Source organism: Gavialis gangeticus, unplaced genomic scaffold (assembly GCF_001723915.1).
Source record: "Gavialis gangeticus isolate Ggan-Ray unplaced genomic scaffold, GavGan_comp1, whole genome shotgun sequence".
Taxonomy (NCBI): Eukaryota; Metazoa; Chordata; order Crocodylia; family Gavialidae; genus Gavialis; species Gavialis gangeticus.
Genome location: NW_017729033.1, coordinates 100,616,991 through 100,644,347, shown reverse-complemented (window position 1 = coordinate 100,644,347; position 27,357 = coordinate 100,616,991). Strand labels below are relative to the sequence as shown.

At 41.7% G+C, this 27,357-nt stretch overlaps 2 protein-coding genes and 1 long non-coding RNA gene across 6 annotated transcripts in view; 1 reads left to right on the top strand and 2 right to left on the bottom strand.

Annotated features, from left to right (window-relative positions):
- Positions 1 to 2,411: 2,411 nt before the first annotated feature.
- On the bottom strand, positions 2,412 to 14,529 carry LOC109304018 (sulfated surface glycoprotein 185-like). Of its 2 annotated transcripts, XM_019526479.1 has the most exons (8): positions 14,058 to 14,120; positions 11,687 to 11,757; positions 11,016 to 11,048; positions 10,815 to 10,919; positions 6,310 to 6,360; positions 4,178 to 4,192; positions 3,448 to 3,489; positions 2,412 to 2,664 (listed from the first exon to the last, which is right to left on the bottom strand). In XM_019526479.1, the coding sequence occupies exons 2-7, from the start codon at positions 11,741 to 11,743 to the stop codon at positions 3,484 to 3,486; spliced, it is 267 nt and encodes an 88-aa protein (XP_019382024.1). In that variant the 5' UTR covers positions 11,744 to 11,757; positions 14,058 to 14,120; the 3' UTR covers positions 2,412 to 2,664; positions 3,448 to 3,483. The 2 variants fall into 2 exon arrangements, with proteins under 2 accessions (XP_019382024.1, XP_019382023.1); XM_019526478.1 differs by lacking the exons at positions 2,412 to 2,664; positions 3,448 to 3,489; positions 4,178 to 4,192; positions 6,310 to 6,360 and adding an exon at positions 9,009 to 9,263 and having other exon boundaries at positions 14,058 to 14,529.
- The window catches only part of LOC109304019, a 113,491-nt gene continuing 88,745 nt past the window's right edge, over positions 2,612 to 27,357 (top strand). Inside the window, exons 1-2 of the long non-coding RNA XR_002099278.1 lie at positions 2,612 to 2,697; positions 14,935 to 15,057. This is a non-coding gene — a long non-coding RNA (uncharacterized LOC109304019). The remainder of the gene's footprint in view (positions 2,698 to 14,934; positions 15,058 to 27,357) is intronic.
- SPARCL1 (SPARC like 1) overlaps positions 19,849 to 27,357 on the bottom strand; it is a 45,254-nt gene continuing 37,745 nt past the window's right edge. For all 3 annotated transcript variants that reach the window (XM_019526475.1, XM_019526477.1, XM_019526476.1), the window contains exons 9-12: positions 25,005 to 25,141; positions 23,607 to 23,755; positions 22,286 to 22,434; positions 19,849 to 20,353 (exon numbers count right to left, since the gene is read on the bottom strand). In XM_019526475.1, the coding sequence (XP_019382020.1) occupies positions 20,325 to 20,353; positions 22,286 to 22,434; positions 23,607 to 23,755; positions 25,005 to 25,141 (464 nt within the window). In that variant the 3' untranslated portion in view covers positions 19,849 to 20,324. The remainder of the gene's footprint in view (positions 20,354 to 22,285; positions 22,435 to 23,606; positions 23,756 to 25,004; positions 25,142 to 27,357) is intronic.

The window sequence follows — 27,357 nt, the reverse complement described above, 5'->3', positions numbered from 1 at the left end:
CTGACAGGACCTGCCACTAATGAACCTGTGTTGGTTGCCCCTAAGGATGACCTCCCCTGCTGGCCCCTCGTGGATATGTGCCAGAATAATTTTCTCAAAAAGCTTACCCAGGATTGAGGTAAGACTAACTGGCCTATAGTTTCCTGGGTCCTCCTCCTTCCCCTTTTTGAAGATGGGAACCACATTGGCCCTCTTCCAGTCCTCTGGCACCACACCAGAGCACCATAATTTGCTTCAATTATGACTATATAAACAAAAAATCTAGTTATATTTCCTTTCGTGTCATTATTTAATCAATCATTTAAACAAAGTGAATTGTTCAGAGTGCAGTGGCCTGTAATTCAAGAAAATGTTTCAGAAGGTCTCTCAACATTGCTGTAATGACAAGACAAATATCAGTGTAATGAAGCAAGCCAGTGTTTTTATTAGAAACTTCTGTTTTTGTACAATAAATGCTATACAGTAATTCCCAGTAGAGGGCATATTACCTGAAGAAAGGTGTTTTATGCCCAAAAGCTTGTCCAGCATCTCTTCCAATTATACAATTGGTCCAATAAAAGCCTTTGCTTCTTGTTTTTAATAAGTGGGTTTTTTTAGTTTTATGTGAGCCTTGGGTTATCCTTTGTGTGGGCGCGTTTGCTATCTCCTCTCAGGGTCTCTCCTGCCACGACTTTGAACATGGGGGGAAAAAAAAGGAAGTAAAACCAGCCCAACATGTGCCGAACACATGGAGGCTAGGCCATCCAGAGCAGTGCTCCGGCTGCTGACCAAGCTTCCATGCTGCCAAACCTGTGTCCCTAGGCTCCAGGTCACTAGGTAAGACTGCTCCAGCTCTTTCTTGGATGTGCAAGGGAGTGTGCTGCGGCAATTTATGCTACTGCAAGTGCATGCCGCTGCACAGTGCCGTAATGTGAGGGAGAGGTGGGTAGGGGGCAAGCAGGATGACTGCCTTGGGTGCCAAAGTGAAGGAGTGCCAACAGGTGCTGCCTTGCTGGGGCAGGGCACAGGACAGAGCCACAAGCAGCTTGTTTTGCGGGAGGGAGGGTGGCTTCCGCAGCTGTGTGTCCTCCCCGGATCTGTGTGTGGGGGTGAGGGCGGGCTTTGCCCTGGGCACCAAACTTCATTGCTACAGCATTGCCCCTTTATGTCTAGGCGTGGCTATGGGGATTACTTGAGACCATTACCTTACTGTACATTGCACATAATTAAGTTATTTCTTGTATCTTCGCTTCTCTCCTTGTTATTTACATTGCTCAGATTCTAGTGTCTTTGTTCTCCTTGTAGTTTTGCCTTATGTTTTAAGGCAGTAGACTGAGCCAGGGAATTTGGATAGCCTCCTGGAGCACCCACCTCTCCCTAAGAAGAGAAAAGCAGTGGTACAGGTAGCCCCCGCAACCAGCTGGACAACCGCCTGGTACGTTATAAGGAATTGATTCAAATTAGTAAATGGCTTCGGGGAAAATGTTCTTTGAAAGCCATGAAAGTCTGGGAGCCCCCAAAACCAAGGAACCTAGAACCAGGGATCTAGGCTGCCCTGTGGCCCTCTTCCCACACACCTGGGCATCCCAGTCAGGGTATCACCATGCAGTTTTTGGTAAAGTGCTGGAATGTTCTTTGTGGAACACAGTGCTAGTGAGAAGGGGGGATCAGAAAATTGCAATTGCGGGCAATTGCTTTCTTCTTTCTCTTCCTTGGCATTCAGCCAATTCCATGCTCAGGGAATAATGGGTAAACTGGAGTCCTTGCCACTGGGTATTCACTACCACCGACCTAGTGGTGGTTTTACAGTACTGCAGTGCTTAAAAGGTGCCTGTTCCACTTAGAACCCTTGGCAGTGCATGTGCAGACACCTCTGAACCAGGACAATTGTGAACCAGTTCCCAATCAGTGACATTTTTGTAATGGTTCAAATGTTATGTCTGTCCACACCTCTTTGTATTTCTTCAAAATCAGTTTCTTTTTGCACACTGCTCATATGTATTAGGCTGTATAAACCACATAAAATAAGGCAGGGAACAATTCTGACCTGGCAGGGAGGTAAGTTGGATATTCCAATAGGACTTTTTGTCTCTTCATTTATATGCCTTTCTTTCTGTTTATTAATAAGTCCATGCAGTGCTGATTATTGAGTGTTAAATGTGCAGATCAATAGCACTGCAGAAATGGTGATAAAAAGTCCAAGGACTAAGAGGAAGTGAAAGTGTTTGACCTTCTTTAAAAGAAAACAAAAGACAAAGCCTCTACATTTTATTTTTTTAAGAACTCTAAAGACAGAATTTGTGGCTCTTAGTCCTTTTAAGCTTACAAAAAATGCTTTATAATTACTTTGAACATTTCTTACTGTGTAGGCGTCAGTTTGGGATAATTTTTAAGATCAATCATTTAAACAAAGTGAATTGGAATGAGAGATGTTAAAGTCAATGTTCAGTTTTTACTGTAAATTTAAAAGTTGCTGAACATAAAATTTGGAAAAGAATTTTACAATGTGAAGAAGACAAATTTTAGATGCATGTGTTCATGAACTGAAGGAATTTGATGCTTTTATCTCCAGAATTTCCAGTACATGATGTTAAAGATGAGTGAGAGACGATTATAAAAAGAGTTGCAGGTTAGTTGAAAGGAACTAAGTTGTATGAAAGACATCTGTTAACCTTCTCACGTCATCTGCAGAGTAGGAAAACTGAATTAGAATCTCAGGTAAGACTGAACAGCTGCTGCAACTGTCTTTTATCATTAAATATGTGGTACAAAACTCATAATATGAAGTCCTACCCCTTGCCATGTGGTAAACTATTGTAAATTACGTTAAAGTTTGAGCAAGCGCATAACTTGTAGCTGTCTGCTAGAGACATAGCTCACAAAGATACTACACACAACATGAGAAGGTACTTCATATGAGAGCACACTGCAATACTAGTATCTGTACAGACAATCTGAATAAAGCTATATTGTTGTCAAGAATGACCGGGAGGAAGTGGGGGGGACCAGAGGGGCCTGGGATGGAGTGCCACCACCTAATGTCCCATGCTGCTGCTGTTCTGCCTCTTGCAGGGAGCGGGGTGGGGGAGCTGAAGCCAGTGCTGCTGGCTTCTGCTCCCCTGCTCCCTGTCTGGTCCTCGGCACTGCTTGCAGGGAGCAGCGTGGCGTAGCCAAGGCTAGCGCTTCTGGCCTTGGCTCTCCCACCTCTGTCCGGTCCTTGGCACGGCTTCAGAACCATGGTGGTGCTCCCCCACCTTTGGAACACTCTGACTGTTTCCATCAGCCAATCCAAGCACGAATAAAGCATTATGGACAGACAGACAGAGAGACTTAGGCTTTTATGATATTAGAATAATGGAAAGAGCATGGCTTTTTATAAGATAAATATTTCAGAATATGCATTAAATTCTAAAACCAACGTAAATAGGGATGATGATAATAAGCTGGCTCTGAAGGTACAGTACTTACCAAGGGGAAAACTACACCAGTTCTGTAGCCAGCATATTATTTCTATCAAAGAAAGTGACAAATATTTCTTTAATCAAAAATGGTACTTTTTACTAATCTTAAAATTACTGATACCCTCTTCATACTGTTAATTAGACTTTAGTGACTGCATTTGCCATTTGTTTCACAGGAAGTTTTCTGATTAGGCTAGGACCCCTTTTTGTTTATACAGTAACTTTATCAAGAGGCAGGCTCTCTCTACAAGGCATACAGTGTCTAGTAGACTATAAAGTCCTGCTATGTGATTGGGCTTCTAGGTTATACTGTTACACAGATATTAAACACCAACTGTGAAACTTGGTATACCAGTTAGGCCAAACTTAGTGTTTTGAGGTTGTGATTGTGGTTGTTGGGGTTATTTCTGTAAAGCTATCCACATTACCTGCAGTGTGGTAAATTCATAATTCTAAATGAAGTCTAGCATTTATTCCACAGAATATAATCTTGGAAAAATTTTGGTATATGCCTGTCTGCCCTTCCCATACCCCTTTTTCTGAGATTTAACTTCCACTGAAAGAGTGGAGAATTTCTGTGATTTACTTAACTATATTTAAAAGCGAAGAAAATGATCCTTTCTATAAAAACCAAAAATGAAGGAAATGATCCTGTCTATAAAACCAAAGTAAGTCCTGTATCTGTTGTATAAGAATAGCTATACAACCACAGCTATACATACAAAACATGGACTTACCCCAACTGGGAAACCCTGTAGCGGGAGGGGTGGCAGGAAAGAGAGAGAGACATTTACAATAAGTTGGTTGATTTGTCAGACCCAAAAGTTGTTCCAAAATTCTAGGTTTGAAATAAATTAAACATTAACTAATTCCAAGGAGAATATAAAAGTTTCTTTGAAACCCATGTATTTCAGCCTTGTTTGCATGGGAATCTGAAATTCAAATCGATTAGAAAGGATTACTTCTTAATTGTACAGTCCATGACAAACTGAAAAAGTAAATACTCATCACTAGCAATAAAAAACATACATGAACTTTGAAAGTATTTTATTAAAGATTTAGTTTCTACCTATAGAGAAGTTCAATACACTTTTAACCTCAAATATACTTCATTTAATATGGAAAATAAATTTAACTTGTTTAACATACCACATTCTACTTGTTGAGTGATATGCTCAAGTTTTACCCCTTTTTCTTTCTTTCCATATTAAGCTATACAGTCATGATTGAGGGACTGCATTCTATAGGGTTTTCCAAAATGTATCCAGTGACTCTATCTGACTTTTCAGTACCTGATTTAATAGTCCAGTGTTTAATATTTTAAATTAATTGTTTTCAGAACTGCAGTTAAGCCTACAATCTAAAGTGGTGCATTCCTGAGTAAGGAGGACTTAGTCAACTTCTGCCACCTAATGTTCTATATTTAAAATACAGGGCTGCATGCCAGGAACTCCTGGTTTATCTGGCTTCTGACGCTGAGTTGCTGCACGGCCTTGGGCAAATCAATGTATTGGTCCATTTCTCTTTTCCAAACCTAGGAATACAAACAGTAGTCTGCCTTGTAGGTGTTGAGGGCTCATTATCTACTGTTTCTATAGTGGTACAGATCTAAAATTCTGCATGACCCTGATCCTGCAAACACTCTGTGGGCGTGTTTACACATGTGCTTTACTATGGAGCTGACTAATTATCTCTGCAGTAAAGCATCACCATCTACATGTGTGTCAGTATTAGGGTTCAGTAAATTAATTTACTCAGCCATAGGATAGTACTGTCTGGGACAAGTACTATCCTACAGTGCAGTAGTTACATGCGCTGAAATGCATATGTAGACAGTGGCTGGGACTGGCTGATTCAGAAGGGTGCTACAGTGAGGGGGCTGCCTGCCAGCTAACCCTTCACTGTAGCACTCTCATGCCCCAGCCAACCCCTCCACAGCACAATGAGCTGGGGTGGAGAACAGTTCTGGGCTGGCAGGCTGACTCCTTGCATCCCCTGCCAGCCAGGGCTGCTCCGCCTTGGCTCAATGTGCTGCGCTCCTGGGCGCACATATAAGCATTGCACCTGGGAGCAATAAGCTCTGGTGCAAATTGTGCCAGAGTTTATTGCTACGTTCTAATTGCACATGTAGATGTACCCTGTTAGATTTCCATTTTTTCATTTGGCATCATGTTGAGTGCATGGTCATTTTCCTGATTTTTATCCCACTTGAACCTCTTCTTTTTCTAGGGAAAACAGATGTATTTTTAACATGTTAATTAGTGTGTGCTAAAATTGTAGTACAAACAAGACAGCTATCATTTTAAGGTGATAGGTGGCCATAGTTCATCCCAGGCTTCCCACTTCATGCTGATAGCATGTTTAAAACTATAACTCTTTTGTACATGGTACAATTTTGACATGAATTATTTAACAGAAGTTTGCAATCACCTTTTTTTTGTAGTGCAGACATAGCCATTAAATGATTCAGTTTCATAGTCATTTAAGCATGTCCATAACTTTATTCAATAAGTGTTTTCAAATTAAACTTTAAAATAACTGTTTGATATTTTTTCTTTTTATATGTTTTAAAAATATTTAAAGCATCTAATAAAGCAGTTCTAATACAGAGCATCTAATACAGAGTAGTCTTAATTAGAAAATAAAGAACAGTAAGCACTGAGAGCTTTCTAACTGCTTTTGATTTTTCTGTTTTCTCCTGACATGCTAACTAATGCTGGCAAAGATCAGTGAGCAAGAAGAGCATATACAGGGGCTATATATAAGGGGTACAGAGGGATGCTACCTCAATGGGGCCTCTTCTTGCACAAATAACCCTGGTTATAGTATAATGTACAGAATCAACTGTAATTTATATGAATGGCCTTACCAGAAAGGAAGGACCAGGAGGAAAGGGAAATGGAAATGGAAATGGTACAACCTGAAAAAAGGAGGGGGGGAAATAGTTAATAGCAATCCAATAAATCAAATTGCCCTGGTAGATTCTAAAACTGTTTTTTAAAAAAATCACAAAGCCTTTTGAATTAATTGAATATCTTTTTGTTTTTATATTGTCAGAGAGGGTAAATATAGAAAGGTCAAACCCAGATTCTTCAAAACCTTTGTTTTGTGTTCAACACATGCTTGAACCCACACCAGTGATAGCACAATTGCAAAGCTTCTATGATTCACTGCTGCAGAATTAGACCACAAATAACCAGTATACTAATGGTCATGGCTACCAAATGTGTAAGAACACTGAAAATGTGAGATAAAGACCCATAAAAGTCTTCACCAACCAAAGCACAAGACAAATGGATTTGAGGCAAAGTCCAAAATTATGATCCAGAAGACCCCTGCTAAGCTGCCATCTAAAGCCAGAGGTACTTACACTCAGTAAACACCTCCATGTTTAACTTAAAAGTTCCCTAGATGCCTACACCTTTTCTTTTGCCCATGTGAGAACTATGGCATTCTAAGCAGCTCAACACCTGTCTCATGTCCAGGCCCTGCTAAGATCTGGGAGCTACCTACCTCCAATCAGTAGGGATTTTCAGAGCATGCCTAAGAAATCCCAACAGGATTGACTTGCTGTCAAATTGCAGTTGAAGCTACTTTCTCTTAAAAATGAGATGGGGGACTGAGGGGCTCTTAGTGCCTCCTTTCCATATAGAGTGACCTAGTGATTAGGCATCTGTGAGAGGTGAGAGATGTGGGTTTGAATCCCTGTAGGGTGAGGAAGTCCTAATCTCAGGTCTTCCCACTTCCTGGACGACTGCTGTAACTTCATGTATAAGATGGGTACCGCCACTACCACATCTACTTGTCTAGCAGCTGCATGTTAAAAAAGAGACTGGTGAGCCTGCCTGCTGCCCTGCCTCAGATGCCTAAATTCTGGAATGCAGGGCCATTTCCTATTGGTTAGGAGTTTTGGATCCTGTTCTGAGGTTTCTGACTCTTCCACTGCATTATGTAAGGAACCTAAACTACCTAGCACAGTTTTCTGGATTCCATGCTGATTGTATCTAACATGAAAGCATTTCAGTTCTTTAATGGATGTATCTGGTACTTGCAAAATGCTACATTTGAAACCTAAGGTCTTGCTAGCTTTTTTTCTGAAATATTTTTATTGCTTTTATGAAGAAATGAGTTTTCAGTCCCTCTTCCCTTCATTTTCACTTTCTTTTTTTTCCCTGCTTTTAAAACTAAGTTAAATTAAGGCCCTGATGCTGCTTCTCATAACAACAGGATATTTGCCAGTGTTTCAGAGCAGAATTCTTACTTTCATATTAAAAGCAGACTCTGGATTTAAATTCCATTGTCAATATTTTGATGTAATATACTTGGTCACTGAAACTGGCATTACTGTGTCACCTCTTCTCCTGTGGCACTAAGACAACTACATTTTTACTTCTGATACTACCAACTGCATACTATGGCACATTTTAGCAATGGAGGTGTAGAAAGGCAGATGAAGCACAAGCAACCCTTTGAAAGCTTGAGAGAGAAAGAAAGAGAGAAGGGTATGATTGTTGTAATACATAAAGCAGATTGAATTTACCAGTCCTGTCAGATTAAAAGGAAAAGGGAAGCCCTAGGAAAGAAACAAATTTTTAAAAAGTCAGTCGATTCTAATTCAGTATCTGTTCTCCTCCTTTATACATGCAACCACTGGATCCAACTCTTCAGTTGGTGCCATACATGCAGACTCTTTTACCTATGCTCTGGGTGGTCATAAATCCCATTGCATGATTGGAGCATATCATAACAAATATACAATATATCTAAACTGCATTGATTCTGAAGAGACAATATATACACAGGGCATAGTGAAGCATTAAAGAAAGAAAGATATTACAAAAAGTAGCCCTTTTGTATAAAATTACAAGCATGGTTATAGTGCATAACTTTATATTTTATAAAAAAAAAATTCTAAGTTGAAAGTTCATTTAAGTTGCAAAGTTAAATTAATATTTCCCGGCAAACTTAATTCAGCTTTCTTGCATGTAACTTTTATGAATGACCGTATATGTTCTGTGTTATGTGGGGAGTCGGACCAATGCAGTAATCTGGCCCCTTTGGGTGCTTCCATATGTAGGGGTGTGCATTTACTGTAGCACATATAGTGGCACAAATTTGTGCTGCTGTGCATGCCCCTGCACATGGGGTTTGCTGCAGGGCAAAATACTTTGCTTTGGGGAAACTGCTGTTTCCCTACTCCTCCTGGTTCCTAGTGCAGTGGAGTAGCCAAGGCACACCTAAAGCAGTGGAGACACTCTGGTTGGCAGCCAGAGCATCTCCCTGGAGGACCCAGCCTCCAGTTGCTTTTGTGCATGCTCCTTGAACATGCGCCGTGCTGCCTTTTTTTAATATTGGGAGGTCCCAGTATCAAATTTTGGCACCATGCTGCTAATTTGCAGTACAGTGAACGGTTCCACATGCACCACGTGCAGTTTGCGGTGCCTCACAGTTCTGAGATGCTGCAAACTGCATGTGCATGCTCATCTGGACATGCCCCTTGAGACTTAATACATACTTATTTTTTACAATGGGGGAGGCGAACTTGTTACATCCTTGATACAAGGAAAAAAGGAAAGCAGCAAAGTTAAATAAAAGGAAATACCATTTTTTCCCTTCACCATGTACAATTAGGCTGCATCTTTATCATAACTACATATCGAGACAAAAAAGTTACAGAATTCACCTTTGACCTATGCATTGCCTGTGTAAATGTAACAATAGGCGCATTCACAATCCTCTTAGAGTGAAAGACACTATACATGGAAGGAACATGTTATAGAGAAAACTTACCGGAGATGGTGGAATATAGAAATAGTTAGAAGACTGTGGGGGGGAAAAAAAGATATTTCTTAAGGGGTTTCCACAAATATATGATGTATGCTTAATTTTTTTTCTTTATGTACAGTTGCAGAGCTAAAAGTAAAACACATTATAGGTGATTATCTTTCATATTACTGAAATCCATATAAATATTAATCTTGCAGTGTTTTTCTGTCAGTGTAAACCTGTTCATTTAGTGAGAGGCTTAAAAGCAAACCAAACTAAAAATAAGGAAATATACATTACTGTAGTTATTGATTGCAAGTGAGAAGTCAGGAAACTCAAAGTCATCCTTCCCACAATAATGTTAACTCAGTTATGTTACTATTACATTAATGGTTCAACTAGATATGATGACATGGAATACTATGTCTACATCTCTATACCTTTACCCCATAACTGTAGCATCTGAGTATTTTGTATTCTTTAATTTATTTACATTCCTTATCATAGGGGAAGTGGTGGTCTGGAAACAAAAGTCTCTAGTTTAAGCATCTTGGCGAATATCTGGGTTTTGGCATAGGACCAGGTACTAGGATGAGAGGGGAAAGGAGGATTTAAGTTTCATATGGGAGCCACTGAACTTGTGCTGACTTGTTTGAATCAGCAGTGCCATCTAGTGGGATGAGCGCTACAGTTACTGCAAACTTTTCAAAAGAAATTCCTATACTGTTTGCATCTCAGTGTAACAGTAACGCTTGGCACATCCACATGTATTGTTTACTGTGCAGTTGACTGATTAACTGCTCAGTAAATGTCTTGGCATTTGTGAACCCCTCTTAGAGTGCATGAAACGAATAAACTCCATGGCATGGTAGTACTTGTAAAATACAAGTACTACCCTGCTGCACAGTTTTTTCATGCACAGCAGTGTATGTGTAGATCTTGCCTCAGCTAGCTGCAGCTGTGCCTGTCTGCATGTGCAGCCAATGGGGCATATGGTTGCTCAGTGCAGAGGCTGCTAGCCCTGCACTGAGGGACTGTATGCCCTAGCCCCTAGCTCCTGGGCCCCAGCAGCTGCTCCCCTTGTCTCCATGTGCTGCCAAGTGGCTGTGTGGGGCTTAGGTTGCCTCAGTGTGGGCCTGCCTGGTGGCTTGACCCAGTGCTGAAGCACCCCAGCCAGCTGGGACAGCGTTTACACGTGCATTGCTGCATAAAAAAAAACTCCAGAGCAATAAGCCCTGGAGTTTATTTGTGCATATTAGTCACATGTATAGATATGTCCACTAGGTAGATAGGTCTATCTATCAAATCAGAATCTGCCCCAGTATCTTAGCTGTCAAGAATTTTACAGGACGCCTAGTCTTGTTTTTGCAAAATGCAAAGATTTCGCAAAAGTAGAGCATAATAATGTGAAATTTATTGTCAAGTTATCAAAAAGCGCTATGTCTGGAATAACAAAGGGACCTCTCAATTAATACCTTGTTGGTAACATGACAATCAGACAGGGCTCTCATATTATGCAGCATAATGATTGGAAACCACTTGTTTTTTATTCTTGGAAGTTAGCTAGCAGCTGTTTTTCACATTCATCTGCATCTAAGGTTACATTACCGGAGGGGATGGTGGAGGCTGTGGAAATGGGATAGGTGGAATCGGAGGGGATGGTGGAAGAAACTGAGGTACCCGTGGATAAAATGGGAATCGATATGACAGCCGCTGTGGAAATAAAAAAGCATCAGTAACAAAATGTCTGAATCTATTTTAAAACTAAGACATTCAATTCTGAATATTAACAATAAGCAGAAGGTTTACCTCTCTACTGGAACTGCCATCACTGTCATCCAGCTGTGGAAAACCAAAGGAAATATCATGATGTCTGACATTTGTATAGAGCACCTTTCATCCAGTTAATAAGCTTCATGAAGTCCATCCATGTAGATTTAATTAAAGTTGCACACATTGCAGAGTAGTTATACTTTTTTTTGTACGGTGCTTCCTAAGTTTGCCATGGAGTCTTCTATAGTTGTGATGACAGGAGGGACTGACATCAATGCTTTCGAGGAATATGTTGGACCGACTTTTACTTTGGTTGCCTGTGATTCCAAGGGGCTAAACTATGATGTGGGTGGCTTCTTTCTGTTTTATGTTCCTAGATATTCTCTAACAAATGAGTGACATTTCTAAAAAGTAATTTATCAGTCTTCCATGGAATTCACCCTTGTATATATAGTAGGAAAACTTCCTTGTAACAGGTTCAATTTATATAAGGTTCAAACACTGCTGACGACTTACATGGGGATTAATTACAGGTGTATATTGCGCTATTTGCTTGTTATCTATAAAGAGAAGAGGGAACAGGAATAACAGAATATGCCAATTTTTACTTTGTATTATGCAGACAAATATATTTTAAGAAGGCCTGTCAATAATAAGTAGCAACTTGTTAGTTATAGTGTTTATTCAGTATTTTGGTCAGTACTTACAGGTACTGGGACAGCAATGGCAATACTCAGAACACAGGAGAAGAACAGCAGTTTCATTTTGGTGAAGAACCCTATGAAAACAAAGATGGGAAGCTAACAGTTTTTACTTTTTATTTTTGGAGAAAGGAGAGGGATATAATAATGGTATATAATGACAGTGCTGTGAGCAGGTCACCAGAGAGGGGAGCCAGGCAGTGGTTTAATTTATGCACTCCTGTAGCTTGATTCCACCCTCTGTGATTTCCTATATAACCTTGGGCAAGTCACTTAATCTCTGTCCCAGAGTTTACTCATCTCTAGAGTGAAGCTAACACATGCTTACCTGTGTGAAATGCTCTGTGATTTAAAAATGCAAGGAGCTATATGAAAGTTAAATATTATTATAATGCATTTAACTATAGAGGTAACTTAGATCCTGTCCAGACCACTAATTAAACTGTATTAGTAATTTAACAGTATATAAACCTGTATAGCATGTCAGATCCAACACTGCACGTTTAAAAGTATGCTGCATTCATATAAAAGAACTACATACAAGCCCTGACTAACACAGATTTAGTGTTTCTACTGGGTTTTTGGAAAGTACAGGAAATAATGCTAATGTTCAAAAAAGCTAGTTTTATTAGTAAAATTATTGTCAAATTTGTTAATGTAAATGTGTGGGAAATTAACTCAGTGTTGTGCACATCAGCCTAATCAAGAGCTGAGCTCACAGGGCAAATCCAAATGAGCATGCACATGCATTTCTCCAGGAACAACTAGTAGCAGCATATATTTGTGCTGGTGCTAGTTGTCCCTGGGGAATGCCCCTGCAAGCATGTTCTAGTGCAGGGCAAATTGCCCCAGATGGGGTAGGGGAGGCAGAGGCCTGTTCCTGGGCTGGCCTCAGCAGCCTTACCCGGAATCCTGGGGGCCTCCCAGAGCTATAGCAGCAGTGCTCTTGGTGTGTGGAGCCTGGCCCGCAATTACAGTGTGGCTCTGGCCAGCCAGGCTCCGGTTTTGTGTGACACATAACTGCTGCCACATATGCTGCACTGCTTTTTTTTTTATGCCTTTTTTTTTTTATAACAGGATTTCCCAGTATCTAAATTTGTCTCCATGCTGCAAATATGCAGTGCAGAAAACCAAAGCACATGCACACGATGCGTTTTGTGGCATGTCTAAAGCCTTTGAGGTGCTGCAAAGTGCACATGCACTTGTGTGGACTTGCCCACAGAATCCCTTCCTGGTGGCACATAGCCCCTTCAGGATCAGCATGTAAATTCAGATTTAAGGTCTGATCCAGTGCTTTCTGAAACCTTCCCCCACCACATATTCTGTATCCTCTGAATTTACTGCTACAATACTGAGGTAATTCCTTCAAACAACTCCATATTAGTTAATCAAATGTCACTATTTCAGATGATTGGCCCCAAATCTAGATTTATTCCCTCTCTATAGTTTCATTGGCTTCCTCTTGAACCTTTCCTGAATGATGGAGCTTTGTATAAATACCACCTTCCAATACATTTCAATATGCCCCAAATGTCAACATGCCAACTGCTTTCTTTTCTTGAGTCCCTTGTTATGCATGAATAGGTGTTACATAGATCTGCTTCATCTGATTGTGAGGATGTCTTGTGTATGGCAAATAATGGTCACAACTCCTTCAATACTTTAAACACTGGAAATAAGAATAAGAATTAGAGCTATGTTTTTCAAAAGTAACTTTTGGACACCACAAATTTTAGCCTTTTACTTTGAGATACCTTAAAAAGTCCTTCTTTTCAAAGGGTGGGCGCTTAAAAGTTTCTGAAGTTTGGTACCCAAAAATTGAGGCCCTCAAATTAGCTAGTCTTTTTTTGTGTGTAAACTTTATCTAACGTAACTAGGCAGGTGCTCATAGTCGAATTAAATCTCTCTTACCATTGATGAGCTTGCCAAAACTTGTCAGCTGAACTGGATATTTATATTTCACTTATGGGGTGGCAGGCCCTCTTTTGCTCCTCTCTGACTATCAAGGCATGAAGGTCTCATACACAGGTTCTGAAGCCCTGTAATTTTATCAAACATTCTTCACCTGCAGTCTTACCTGTGTTTTAGAAAAAACGTATATTTCAATGAGAGATCTTCTGCAATTTATTTCCCATATTATTGTTCCCCTCTTTCTTCTGATACTTTTAAAATTTTGCTATCCTTACCTCTTTTTCTTTAATGCCCACTGAAGTTATTTTGAGTTATTCTGTTGACTCTATTGGAATTATAATATGCTCCTTGCATTTTAAAATGCCTTCTGTTTGTTTTACACTCCTATTTATATATCTCTACCATACAATTATAGTCTCATACTTATTTCAGTTCTTTCGAAATTATACTATAATAATTGCATTACCTTTCCTTTGCACAGTGATCAGCTGAACAGTGCAATAGCCAAGAAATCAGCTTGCTCATGTGGAGTCTGTGTGTGAATTGCTGGTGTTTAAATACTGTTTCTAGTTCCATAGATTTAATCAGAAAACCACAAGTAATTACGATTGACAAATTCTTAATACCAGTGGACAAATTATGTCATTCTTTTTAACCGATAAGTCCAAAGAAATCCCAGGGTCTAGCACTGGATCATGCTAAAGTGTTGGCAAACAAAACGCATATGGATATATGCATAGGGAGTATGTTATATGCCCTGACTACAGGTACTGTGCTGATTGCTAGACTATAATATTCTATGCTATAAGTACAGTTATGGAAATATGTGTATTTGTATTGTGAGGTTTAAAATACTAATTCGACACTAAAGTAATAATTCCCTCTCAGACAACATAATCTTTTAAATTAGGATTCCCTACACGTTGCAATCCAAGAAGCTGTGCTGGAGATTTACAGGAATTCAGGGGCTTCATTTCCTAATGTAAATGTACACAATCATAGCATTTGTTCTGGCTTAGGTCTTTCTGGATAAATGAGCAGCATTGGGTAGCATTTTTAAAAAGGATCAAAATTTCTCCAACTGCTGAAATCAGTGACTATTGACTCAAGAGGCCAGTGACATCAGTTGGACGGAGTTAGATCAGTGCTGAGGGTTTATGAAAATCCCACCCTCTGTATCTAGGTGTTGACTTGCTGGAAGAAAAATGACACTTAACTTTAATAGGACATGAAGTAGAATCCCAGAGTCTGGGTGGTACAGACAGCACAGGAGGTTTGCACAGGGGCTTTGGAATGCCAAACTAATTTTACTTTGCTTTGATCCTCCAATTTTTCTTTGGCAGGTTCACCTCCTTTTTGTATTAATGTTGCGCCTGATTTTGATACTTATATTTGTGTCAAAGACCATCTTAATACCCAAGCTGTCCCATTGACTGTGAAAAGAATAGGACAACATGCAAAGTAAGGTACTGCCATATTTGAGTAAGATTACTATGATGTAACTCTGAATAGTCATTAAAATGTAGTAGTAGTCCTTACCATGGTGCTGTTTGTCTCAGTCATTACTTCTACACTCTTCTATGTGTTTTTGGGGCTATAGATTGTAGCCACGTTGGTCAAATGACATAGGCAGACAAGGTTATTTAGGTAAACCCAGTATCTTTTTTTAGACCAATTTGAGTATCAAAAGATTGGATTTATCCAAAGAACCTTGCCTGTCCATGTGTTTTGTACATTTATAACTTCTGTATTATTTTTGATCTACAAGAGCAAATGGATATCTGTGTAGAAGGCATCGTGCTGTATGGTTCCTCCTTTGTGACTTAGCCAGGTCTCACAACTGTCCTTATCTATAAGGCTTCTAAACCTCATTTTGAAAGCTAAGCTGTTTGCCTGTGTGGGTGCTATATTTCCAGTATATCTCTCAGTAGAATTAACAGTAAACTTCAAAGGCAGTTTATAATTGAGTCATTAATACTTACATTGAGTAGATGAAAGTCCCATCTCTCATGAGTACTAGTCATATTATTCCCATTCCCACTGAGTCAGATTGTCTCATCTGTGTCTTTTTATGAACTATTATAGTAGAGGTCAGCTTATTTAATGGACAAATCACTTTATACGTGTTGATTTTATTACAGAAATGTTTATACATCATCCAAGGATAATACCACATTATACTAGACACAGGGTGTGTTTGTATGAGATGCTAAAAGCGCTGTAGACTAAGTCTACTTTACATTATCATGTCATGGCAAAAGCCTAGCTAATGCACAATAGATTTAGTCGACTGTGCATTAACATCACCTAAAAGACATGCACCAATGCTACGGTGCAGTAGTGCTGATTATGGCACGTAATGCACATGTAGACCTGCCCACTGTAGATGGTCCTTTTCTCAAAGAGGTTACCAATGTAAACAGGCAAAACAGGGTAGGGAAAATAATGCACTAGGGATTTTAATTCCTACCATCTTTTTACAAAATCCTGGGAGTTCTTTGCTCTTCCATGCATGTAAATCGTGTGGAGGGCACAAGGAGCCTTGTGTGGCATGCATACAGGTGAGAAAGAAATGTCCAGTGTTGGGGGCTGGAAAGGGGCATCCTCTTTCCAAGCTCCTGACCTGAAAGACAGAGCCATATCTACTTCTTGCCCTTGGGAAACAAATGGACATTTAACTTGTGCTCAGCATTTTCTGAAAGTACAAGAAGTTTAAAAAAAATAGGGTCACCAGCTTCGGGTCATACTCATTTCCCAACTCTACAAAACAGCAGGTGAATAAACATTTAATAGTTACAGTTTTTTCCTTCAAGGGTTCATCATCTGAAGTGAAAAGATATTGACCCCTGCTGACCTCAGGTACATCTACACATACGTCAGCAGCATTACTCTGCTGTAGTTTGTGATACATAATGTATATACAGAAGTGGATTCAGGATTTTGTAACGGGGGATTTGGGACCAGCAACTGGTGCTACAGGGGTGCTGCACCCCCGCTCCCAGATTTCTCTCCTCAACAGGGCCAACAGACCATGCCATAGGAACAGCATATGGGGACATTTTTAAGTCCCTGAATCAGTAAGAATGTCCCTCCCTCAAATCATCTGCGCTCTCCTCCTTTTCCCTGTGTGGTTGGTGACATGTCCCCTCCTATTTCCCTCCTCTCTTCCAGCCAGTGCTACCACTGTTCTTGGCTGCCCCAGGACATGTGTTACTTAGAAAGTTAAAGTAGGATTCTTTTTTCTCAGTTCCTATAAAAGTCCCCATTTCACTGTGTCTGGCTTCTAATGTGTGGCCTGGGGTGGAATGGGGGTGATAGAATGATTTAGCTCCTATAGAGAGGAGAATAGACTTTTATGTACAAGTATTTCATAACACTGTCAACAAGCTATGCTTCTAATTCATTTAAGCTGGTTAGGTGACTCATGGCAGTGGAAAGAACAAATAAGTAACGATGCACTGTGGTTAAACACAAAAGAAAATGCAGACAGAAAATTATATCCTTGATAAATATTTTCAAGCTAACAGTCCTATGGAGGGTGGGGTCTGCCTATACCTACATGGGTTAGTTAGAGAATTTGCCCTACACAAAATTAATCACTGCTCATGTGTCACTGGTGTGCAGTATTGCAGAATGTAATGTGGCAAGGCTAGTAGAAACTTTTCCATGTATATTCCTCTTCAGTTGAAAATTGGGTTTCAGCTAAATGGCTTTTTCCTGCAAAAATTTCTGCTTTCAACAGAAAATGTTGGGGTTTAGTTTAAAAAAAAAAAAAAAAAAAAAAACTTAAAAAACAAAGTATTTTAATCGATCCTTAAAATGTTTCAATTTAGCTCTGCTGCTTTTGCATTTAATGGGAGCTGCATTTCAGTTTTGTCTCATTTACATTCTTCTGTATGGGCCAGGCTTCCCAACTGGATTACAACTCCCATGATGCACTCGGGCCAGGGATGACAAAATGCCCTGTCATTCCTAACCAGATGAGATGACAGTGCCCCATAGGAAGTGCAGTATAACGAGAAGAGAATTGCAGATGAGGCATGCAAGCTTCCCCTGCCACACTGTTTTGCACTTGAGTGTTAGGATCCAGGCATGTAGACCCTGTACAATCAGTGCCTAAGGGAGGGTGAACACCTCAGTTGGTGCTATATCTGAGCAAACTGTAAATGACAGTTGGCCTGCTTCCCCAAATCCAGACAGACACACCGTTACACAAAAGTCTCGTTCAGGGCACAGCTTTATTCTTCAGCAAAACTTAGGCAAAGCATTGCAGTCCCTTTGCTCATTTTGGGCTACCAGTACTATTCCCAAGCATTCCTCTTCATATCTTTTCCTGCAGAAGCTGTCTGCAGCAGCTTTCTCATATACCTGGCTTGGTTTTTCATGAGAAACATCGGCCACCTCTCAGCTGGGCCTGTTAATTGAACAAGCCTAACTGGCTCCAGGGCCCTTGGCCCCTAAAGGGACAGGTCACCTCATTATGCAAGCATATCATGAGTTAATATACTGCACAGACACTAAGAATTAAAGTGCTGCTGACATGAGATTCCTTGACACCTCATGCATCCTGCATTTTTGTCTCTTCATCTCACAATTAATTTAAAATAATCATGTTGCATCAGTTTTTCACCAGTCCCAAGGGGCATCCCTGCCCATTACAGGACGGGAACACCTGGGTGAGGGAGATCCCTTACCCTCCATCAATGCTGACCTTGTGAAAGGAACACCTTGAGAGGCTGGACACCTTCAAGTTAGCCTGGTGCTCTGGTGAAGTGCAAAAAGACTGGAAGAAGAACAGTGTGGTGCCTATCTTCAAGAAAGGGACTAAAGTGGATCTGGCAAACTACAGGCCCATCAGCCTGACCTCTATCCCAGGGAAGGTCTTAGAAAAGATTATTAAAGAGACCATTCTTAACCGGAAGGCCAATGGCAGCATTCTGAGGGATAGCCAGCATGGGTTTGTTGCGGGTAGGTCTTGCTAGACCAATCTTATTTCCTTTTACGACCAGGTGACCTATCACCTAGACAAGGGAGAAGAGATTGGTGTTTGACTTTAAAAAAGTCTTCCTTCTGGTATCCCATTATCACCTCCTAGCAAAACTGGCCAACTGCGGCCTTGGCTTCACCATGCTTCTGTGGCTGGGGAATTGGCTCCGTGGTTGGACCCAAAGGGTGGTGGTTGACGGAAGTCAATCGTTGTGGTGCCCTGTGACCAGTGGGGTCCCTCAAGGCTCTGTCCTTGGGCCAACACTGTTCAACATCTTTATTAATGATGTGGACATTGGTATCAGAAGCGGACTGGCCAAGTTTGCTGATGACACCAAATTCTGGAGTAAAGCGTCCGCACCTGAGGACAGGAGGGTGATCCAGGCTGACCTGGACAGGCTCAGGAAATGGGCAGACGAGGACCTAATGGTGTTTAACAACAAAAAATGCAAGGTTCTCCACCTTGGGAGGAAAAACCTGCAGCATGCTTATAGGCTTGGCAGAGCTATGCTGGCTAGCACTATGGACGAAAAGGACTTGGGGGTCATGATTGACCACAAGATGAACATGAGCCTTCAGTATGATGCTGCAGCTAGTAAAGCGAGCAAAACACTTCCATAGATGCTTCTCAAGCAAATCCCAGGATGTCATTCTCCTGTTGTACTCGACCCTGGTGAGGCTGCAACTGGAGTACTGCGTCCATTTTTGGGCTCATAATTGAAAAAGGATGTGGAGAAGCTTGAGAGAGTCCAGAGGACAGCCACGCACATGATCAAAGGTCAGGAAAACAGACCTTATGATGAGAGGCTGAGAGCCATGGGACTCTTCAGCCTGGAAAAGCACAGGCTCAGGGGTGATCTGGTGGCTGCCTATAAGTTTATCAGGGGTACTCGTCAGGATCTGGGGGAATGTCTGTTCACCAGAGCACCCCAGGAGATGACAAGGTTGAACAGTCACAAACTCCTGCAAGACTGTTTCAGGCTGGACATAAGGAAGAACTTCTTTACTGTCCGAGCCCCCAAGGTCTGGAACAGTCTGCCATCGGAGGTGGTTCAAACACCTACATTGAACACCTTCATGAGTAAATTAGATGTTTATGTTGCTGGGATCCTATGAACCCTGCTGACGTCCTGCCCCTGGGGCAGGGGGCTGGACTCGATCTTCCGAGGTCCCTTCCAGCCCTAATGTCTATGAAAATCTATGAAATGTTAAACATTTATCTTGAATCCTCTTCTTTTAACTACAGAGTAGTGGTTCTGGAGACAAATAGATATAGATTATTTGATTCCTACTTTATTAGTGTGTTAAGAAACTGATAATACAGTAAGTCAATAAACAAAGAAACTTGTCTTATTTGTAGCCAGTTTTCCACAGTATATGTTAAGATTTTTGCCATATATATCTACTGGAAAACAGTGTTGTGAATGATTCTGTTTCTTGTGTACAGAGAGGCATTACTGAAAGTTAAACTCCAGGCAGGAACACACAAAAATGCCTTTTAATTTAGCTAATCCATTTGAAAAGTTCTTATACTCTGCTATTGTTAATTGATTTAGGGTTATTCATTTATTTGCCCTATTGGGGAGTAACGCTGTCAATCTACAAAAAAACTCAAAAAACCAAAAACCAAAACATTATGTAAGTTTTCTCCTCAAAACTGTTAAGCTATTGGGTTCACAGAAATAGAATGGCTTCATAGATATGATTGGTAATAAGTACAGGATGCTTGAACTCTTTTCCACCAAACTCAGAATAGCAGGTTTTCATCAATGTCTTCTGCAAAACAGACAAAAAAGGAAAAAAAGGTTACTATAATCACTGAACATTTAGTATTCAAGAAAAATGATTATATCGTGACTGTTTTATCTTTAGTGAGTCATAAATTTTGTTCTAACGTTTCAAATGTTGATTTATTATCCATATCTGAAAACAGAAACAGGTGCTTTTATCAAACACTGCCCATTTTAAATCCTTTCTAATAATTGCTTTTTCATTATGTAATATTTTCCTGACATGTCTGTAATCTTTAAAATCACTGATACCCTTAAATCTACTCTGGACCAACAGAACCGTTAGTAACACCACATGCCAAACACTGTCACCCCTTTAATAGCTCAATCCATGCCCTGTTGTTCAGAACTGTGGCTGATAATGTATGTCATCAGAAGAGCTGCTAAAATTCTAGGCTCAGAAAGGCTTTGTAAGTGTATAAGTACTTCTTGGTCACAGCCAACTCCCACTTAAGACCAGGAGTTGTTAAAAGGGTCATGAACAAATATATTCAATCCTAGGGATTTTTTTCTCTCTAAAAGAAGTCCTCCAGTTGTTTAGTGAGTGAAAAAATAACTTGCGTCTTTGCTTCTCTTGCCTAACTTGTTACGGTGTTCTGCCATAATTCAGGGCTAGCTTCTAAAAATGACTTATATGCCCAAAGTGGAGCTTAGTCAGAATTTAGGCACTTAAGTCCAAAATTGCAGTCCTGAAAACCGCTAAGCCTGGAGTCACTTACACTCCATAGGTTCCTATATTTTTACTTTAATATTTCCCAGGTGCATAAAATTGCACTCCAACATATGCCCCAGTTTTGACAAGGCTGAACCAATCAGCACCTTGTCCAAGACTTGTGATTCAGAGTCTGAGTCTTTACTTCCTTGAGGAGCCCTATCTGCTCAGAGTTTGTCTATGTCTGACAAGATTGGGCTTCACACAAAAAACCGATGTTGCTGCCACTGTGGCATGGTCATGTCACGATGTTATTGCCACGCACGTTAGAGTATATTGCAAGAAGCTGGAGACTCAAGTTCAGTCTCTCGTCAACCCAACGAGGTTCAAGCCTATACCTCCCACAAAAATGCTCTATCAGCCTGTCGGCTATTCTGGATGAGGGCACTTTCCAGCCTTCCTGCTGAAGCTGTTCCATTGTGCAAAGAAGAATTCAGGATTCACTAAAGAGAAGGGGCATAACTCTGCAAGTTTCTGGCTAGAACACTTATGTAGGTGGGGAGAAACTAGAGTTTTGGTCTCTGCCTGAAAGACTGTTCATGTATTTTATCATTTAAAAAACAATTTTGAAGCAAGGTTTGGAAACCAGCACTCCCTGCAGGAGTGCTCTAAATACTACTCCAGGTGACAACATGAGTGGGTAGCAAAAGCACCACCTATGCTAGTTTGCTGAATTAGGTGGTCAATGGACTGCTATGACATTGAAAAGCAGTCAGCAGAGGAAAACCAGGCAACAAGCATCCAATGTATGGACTAACTATAGATAACTGAAATACAGATACCAAGTGCAAAAGTAAGACTGACTCCTACTTCTTGAATGGAACATAAGGAGTCAACTGCAGGGTCAAAGGAAGAGAGCCAAATTGTCTTGTTTACATAGCTGCAAACCTGAAACCAGTAAAATGTTGACTATAGTACTATAGTTAGATCACTCTGTATGTACTTAGATATCTCATCCACTGCAAAGTAACTTGAAGAGTATTTCTGAAGGAAAAGCTGAAGTATGATTAACTGAACTAACAAAGAACTCTATTTCTTCTGAGATTGTCATCCCTGATCTCCATTCTGTTTGCCTTACAACATGGCTATTCACAATATCCTAGCCAGAGTTTCTTAACTTTTGTGTATGAAGTGAGATTTTTCTCTGCTTAGTTTGAATGGAAGCATTTTTCTCAGCCTGTATTCCTCTCACCCTTCTGGATTTACCTTCTTTAATTCCAAAGCAGTGGCACCATTCTTTCAAAGAGACATGTTTATCCTTATCAGCATCACACTCCTGGAAGAAACGAGTTACACAGTACTCCATGGGCACTAGAGAAGCTCGCAAAGGAGCAAGCTCTGAGTGCGTCAGTAACCTGAAATGAAATGGAGGCAGCACATGATTTTGTTCCTGGGGTAAATAGTTTAGGTTACTAAAGACAGTCAAGGTTATTAGGAGACAAAAAGAAACATCCATTTGTGAGGGATGTCAGCCTTTGGCCACTTGAAATCTTAAAAAATAATTACACTAAGATGTGTTGTTTGTTCTGAACACATGGAATATTCAAAAAAGATTGTTGTATCTCTGATGTAAGTAGTAGGTAAAGTTGTGTATGTTGGCTTGTTCTGCTTTAAGAGGGTAGTATAGTATAATAGAAGTTTACAGAAACAATCTATATCTAGTTACAGACAGGAAAAAAAACCTGACAAACCCATGTCTGTATCTACCACAGCCACATTTATGATGATGCATACTACATGGTAAGAGATCACACATGTAAGCTGCTATTGTTTTATAATATGCTTTTTCAGTGATACTTCTTTCTGAGAGTAAATAGTGCCTTGGGAAAGCTGATTGGTCACTCTGTCACTGAGTCAGTCTCTCACTGTCCCTTAGAGAATGAGTCAGAGTACTGTATCAAGGCCAGACTTGCTAGGAAATTGCAAGGGGATTATAGCCTTAAAATATTTGTTGGCAAGGAGAAGAAAGCTCCCTGATCCAACAAGGTGGTAGGTGGAGGCCTTAGTAAGGTGCCACAGAGATGTCAGATACACAATCCTGTAACTGCAACAATCAAAACTGAATAACTTAATGTACTTGCCCACCTTTAATGCTATCTTAATTCTTTTTAGATGAGTTTTGAATGCCAGTGATATATTTGTGGTGACTAACCACCATGGATGAACCTCTGTTCTTGCATCTTCATTAACTTCCTAACCAAATACTTTGTTCCTGGATTAGGCCCTTACCAATTGCTGGGAAGTTCCACAGTTGAAGGTGCAATGGTTGATTATGATGAAATACATGTGGGTAGCAGGTATTTCTTGCTAAATCCTATTTGTAAGTAAAATCTGACAGGTATTGTACAGGACATGCCTAAAGACTGAAAACATCTCGTTATAAGCACAATTAAGGTCAATATGCTTAGTTTACATCATTTGAGAGTCTGTCCCAGTGTGTATGTATTAGAGAATACTTGCATTTTTCTAAATGACTTCTCACTAAAACAATCCAGATCAGAATAGCACACATATAAAGAGTTTCTACCTGTCCACAGGATGCTGATCAAGCTGGTGAAACTGCCAGTGCACTGGATACACATACATGTGGTAATTTTTCTCAAAGTCATGTAACAGAAGTTCAACGGGATGATCACCAGCCATGAGACGTTTTTCATTTTGGTAGATTTTCTGGACCTGCACCAGCAGGTAAGTAAATTACCATTAAGTGATAGAAGAAATAGTCCAACTAGAATTACCCCACCCATAGAATCTCACTCAAATAGCATTAGAGTTGTTTTTGCAGTGCTTGCAGCTGGAAACTGCACTAAAAAAACTTGTCCTTACAAGTTAGCTATCTTGTTTCTGTAGTGTAAGCAAATTCATTCATAAGTGTTGGGTAAACATCAAGGGCTCACTACAGTGCTACAGTATATACCCTTCTTTTTGCCCCCTTCCTCTAGAGTGTGGAATAGAGATGTCTCAGCTCACCACCAGCTATGGAGTCCCCCATGCCAGAGAACCTTCAGCTGCTTATTCATAGTATCTTTATAGTCTACATGCTGACTGGGTATGAGGGAGAAGGAAGAGTGCAAGGAACAGGTTGTGGCAGTGTCAGCACAGCAGAATGAATGTATGGGTGTAGAACGTATTAGTACACCTATGCCAGCATTGTCTAGCTAGCATGTAGAAAACAGCAGTGAAGAGACAGTGGCCTGCGCTTTGGTCAGAGTTCTGTCTTGCTTACCTTCTGCTGTATTTTGTCTACTTTTACCCAGCTTCTACAGTGGGGTTAGGGTAGATGGCACATGAACTGACTCTTAGTTTTAGGCCAGTAAAGAGTTCCATTGTGTAACAAGAGTCAGCTGAAAAAGAGATATTCAGCCTCTTGCTCAGGTTAGCTTAAGTAGTGGAACATCAAGACTATTAAAGAAGAGAGATGGTCATTAACACCTATGGAGTGAAGAGCCAGTGAGCCAATAAGTCAACTGACTCCCTCAGCTGCCTGAATAGAAATGCACTGCTGCTGCTGGGTAGTTGTTTTTAAATGTTGGATGAAGCAGGAATCAAAATGGGTTGCTTCTATTCTGGGCAGAGGATTAGCTTCCCTACTTAAGACATGTATCCCAATTTTGAAAAGCTAAGTTTTGGGGAACAGGTGTGCATGGTATGCCAGTAAATACAGTATCATGTCACTTGCCTGTCTGTTCAAAACTAAACATCACAACTCAAGTTTTTGACTTTCAGATGCTGAATTCTGCTGAAGTATTCACACAAAAAAATTAGCAGATCAAGTTTTATTCGCAGCAGAAGATCACCATGTGCCCAAAGACCCTTCACTAACAGGAAAAGGGGGAATGTATAGAGTGAATTATTTATTACAAATAGTTCACTTGACTCTAGTGATGTAACAGGTGCTGTGTTTTATTTTAAAATAATTACTTACTTTATTCTGCTGCTTGTCAGATAGAAATCCAGATCTGTCCAGATCATGTTCATAATACTGAATGAGGATGTTCTTCAGCCAGTCTCTCATTCGGAGAGGGAATTGATCTGCTTCATAGTCAGTACAAGGAGGAATGTCTGTTCCAAATAACAAAGGATTCTGTTCTCATTATCAAGAGATCCATTTAGTCCTGAGTCAGGTTCTTCAAAACAATGTTTGAGTCTTATGGGCAAATTTACAGCTCAAATTTAAACTGAGACAGAGGTGTAGGGAGGAAGCTCTGTCCATTCAGCTTCCAGTGCCTGGATTCCTTTCCTCAGGAGGGGGATTGGAAAATGCTAAAGGCAGGGGCAGGCAATTATTTCAGGCGAAGGGGCACTTACTGAGTTTTCACAAGCTGTCGAGGGCCACATGGGTAGCCCCACCCCTTGATAGATGCCCCGCTATCTCGGGGCCGGAAGTCCCATCCCCTTAACCTCTGACCTTTGCCGCTGATAGTCCCTCCCCTTGCCCCTGGAAGTACTCCTTTGGGGAAGAGGGTTTGCCATTTTAGGGGAAAAAAACTAAAAATCAAACACCCATAATAATATCTCTCAATTTAATTTAAAAAATATATTTTTGATCTGATTTATGTTTGTTTGTTCTGGATATGTAGAAGTGATTGCATAAAAGCTCAAAATACAGTCTTACTTGTATGTTGTATGGGGTGTGCATGGGTGTTGGGGGAGTATGGGGTGGGTGTGGGATTTGTGGGGAGTCGTGGGTGGGTGGGTATGGGGGTTTGTGGAGATGTGTGTGTAGTATGGGAGCCATGGGGTGCAGAGCAGCCGGTAGGTGGGTAGGAACATGGGTAAAATGGTATGGGGGGAGTGGAAGTGAGCAGGTGTGCGGGAGCACGGGGTCTGCAGGGCCCAGAGTGGGGTGGTAGGAGCATGGGGTGCAGGCGGGCAGGGGTCTATGGCAGGGGTTCCCAACCTTTTCATACTGCAGACCTGCAAACTGTATAATTTACAGATTTTAATTTAATTTACATGTTTAAATTTAATTTTTATTGGTGGGGGGAAGGGGAGGGTCATCTGAGCTGAGCAACAGCAGTGGGCAGGAAACAAGCTGCTGCTCAGCACAGGAGAAAAGCGGACCCTCCTCCTCCCGCCACTGGCGCTCCCTGTGACAGTTGCCCAGAGCCCACGTGGTACTGTCCTGCCACTTCACTGAGTCCCCACCGCCTGTGGGTCAGTGGTGGCAACAGAGAGTGGGCACAGGCAGAGTGCCGGCAGATGCCACAGGGAATGCCAGCAGCTGGAGGGGAGGGGCCGCTTTCCCCCTGCGCTCAACTGCAGTTTGTTCCTTGCCACCTCTGCCAGCTCAGGCCCTGCACTGGCTCCAGGCTAGCCTGTTAGGTTGAACAGCAGCAAGGCACGTACTGCTCTTGGGGTGGAGGAAAACGCCCACTCTCCTCGCTGCCGCTGTGCAGTGTTTGCTGGGGGAGCCCACACCATGCTAGGCTCTGCTGCAGCTCCTGGGCAGCACACAGCTGGCAGCAAAGCAGCCGCAGCAGAGCCTAGCACAGAGCAGGCTCTGGCAGACTACCCAGCAGTGGCAGGAGGTGGGGGTGCTTTTCCCCTTTGCTCAGCTGCTGTTTGTTTGTCACCGCTGCTGCCAGAATGGGCCCTGCGGCAGCTCTGGCCTCGCCCAATGGGCTGAGCACAGTGGCAGCAGGGCACAAACTGGTGCTGGGGTGGGGGAAAAGCAGCTCTGCTCCTCCTGCTGCTGGCACCCCCTGCGGCTGCCATTTGGAGCCCATGCAGGGCTGCCTGTGCCTGCTCTCTGTTCCCACTGCTGCCCCATGGGGTGGTGGGGACATGGCAGAGAGGCAGGGCTCTGGGTAGCTGCCAAAGGGAGCGCTGGCAGCAGGAGGGGAGGGGCCACTTTTCCCCTGTGTTGAGCAGCAGCTTGTTCCATGCCCGCTGCCACTGCTGCTCAGCCCAGATGGGCAAGTGTGGGCTGTGCAGGGTTGGGGATACTCACAATCATTCCTGCCTGTGCCGTGGGGCTGGGACAGGTGGGGCTGGGAGTGAGCAGACACACGGCAGCCAGCAGCAGCCGAGTGGGAGCACGGGTCCCACACCGGTGCCCCGGGGCCAGCACTGGCAGGGTCCAGAGTGGGTGGCAGGAGTGCAGGGTCCCAGCTGGCTGGGGCTCTATGGATCTGAGCCAGCTCCCCTCTCTCCCTGCTGGTGCAGTGCAGCCCAGCTCCACAGACCCCTGCCAGCCTGTGCCCCATACTCCTGCCGCCCTGTTCTGGGCCCCACTGGCGCTGGCCCCAGGATACTGGCATGGGTCCTACACACCC

Excerpts from the sequence above, each read along its gene's own strand:
- LOC109304018 (XM_019526478.1), bottom strand. The coding sequence starts at position 11,743 with ATGAAACTGCTGTTCTTCTCCTGTGTTCTGAGTATTGCCATTGCTGTC. Across the intron at positions 11,049-11,686 it reads CCATTGCTGTCCCAGTACCT|CTGGATGACAGTGATGGCAG; the intron begins GTAAGTACTGAC and ends GGTTTTCCACAG. Across the intron at positions 10,920-11,015 it reads ATGGCAGTTCCAGTAGAGAG|CGGCTGTCATATCGATTCCC; the intron begins GTAAACCTTCTG and ends TTATTTCCACAG.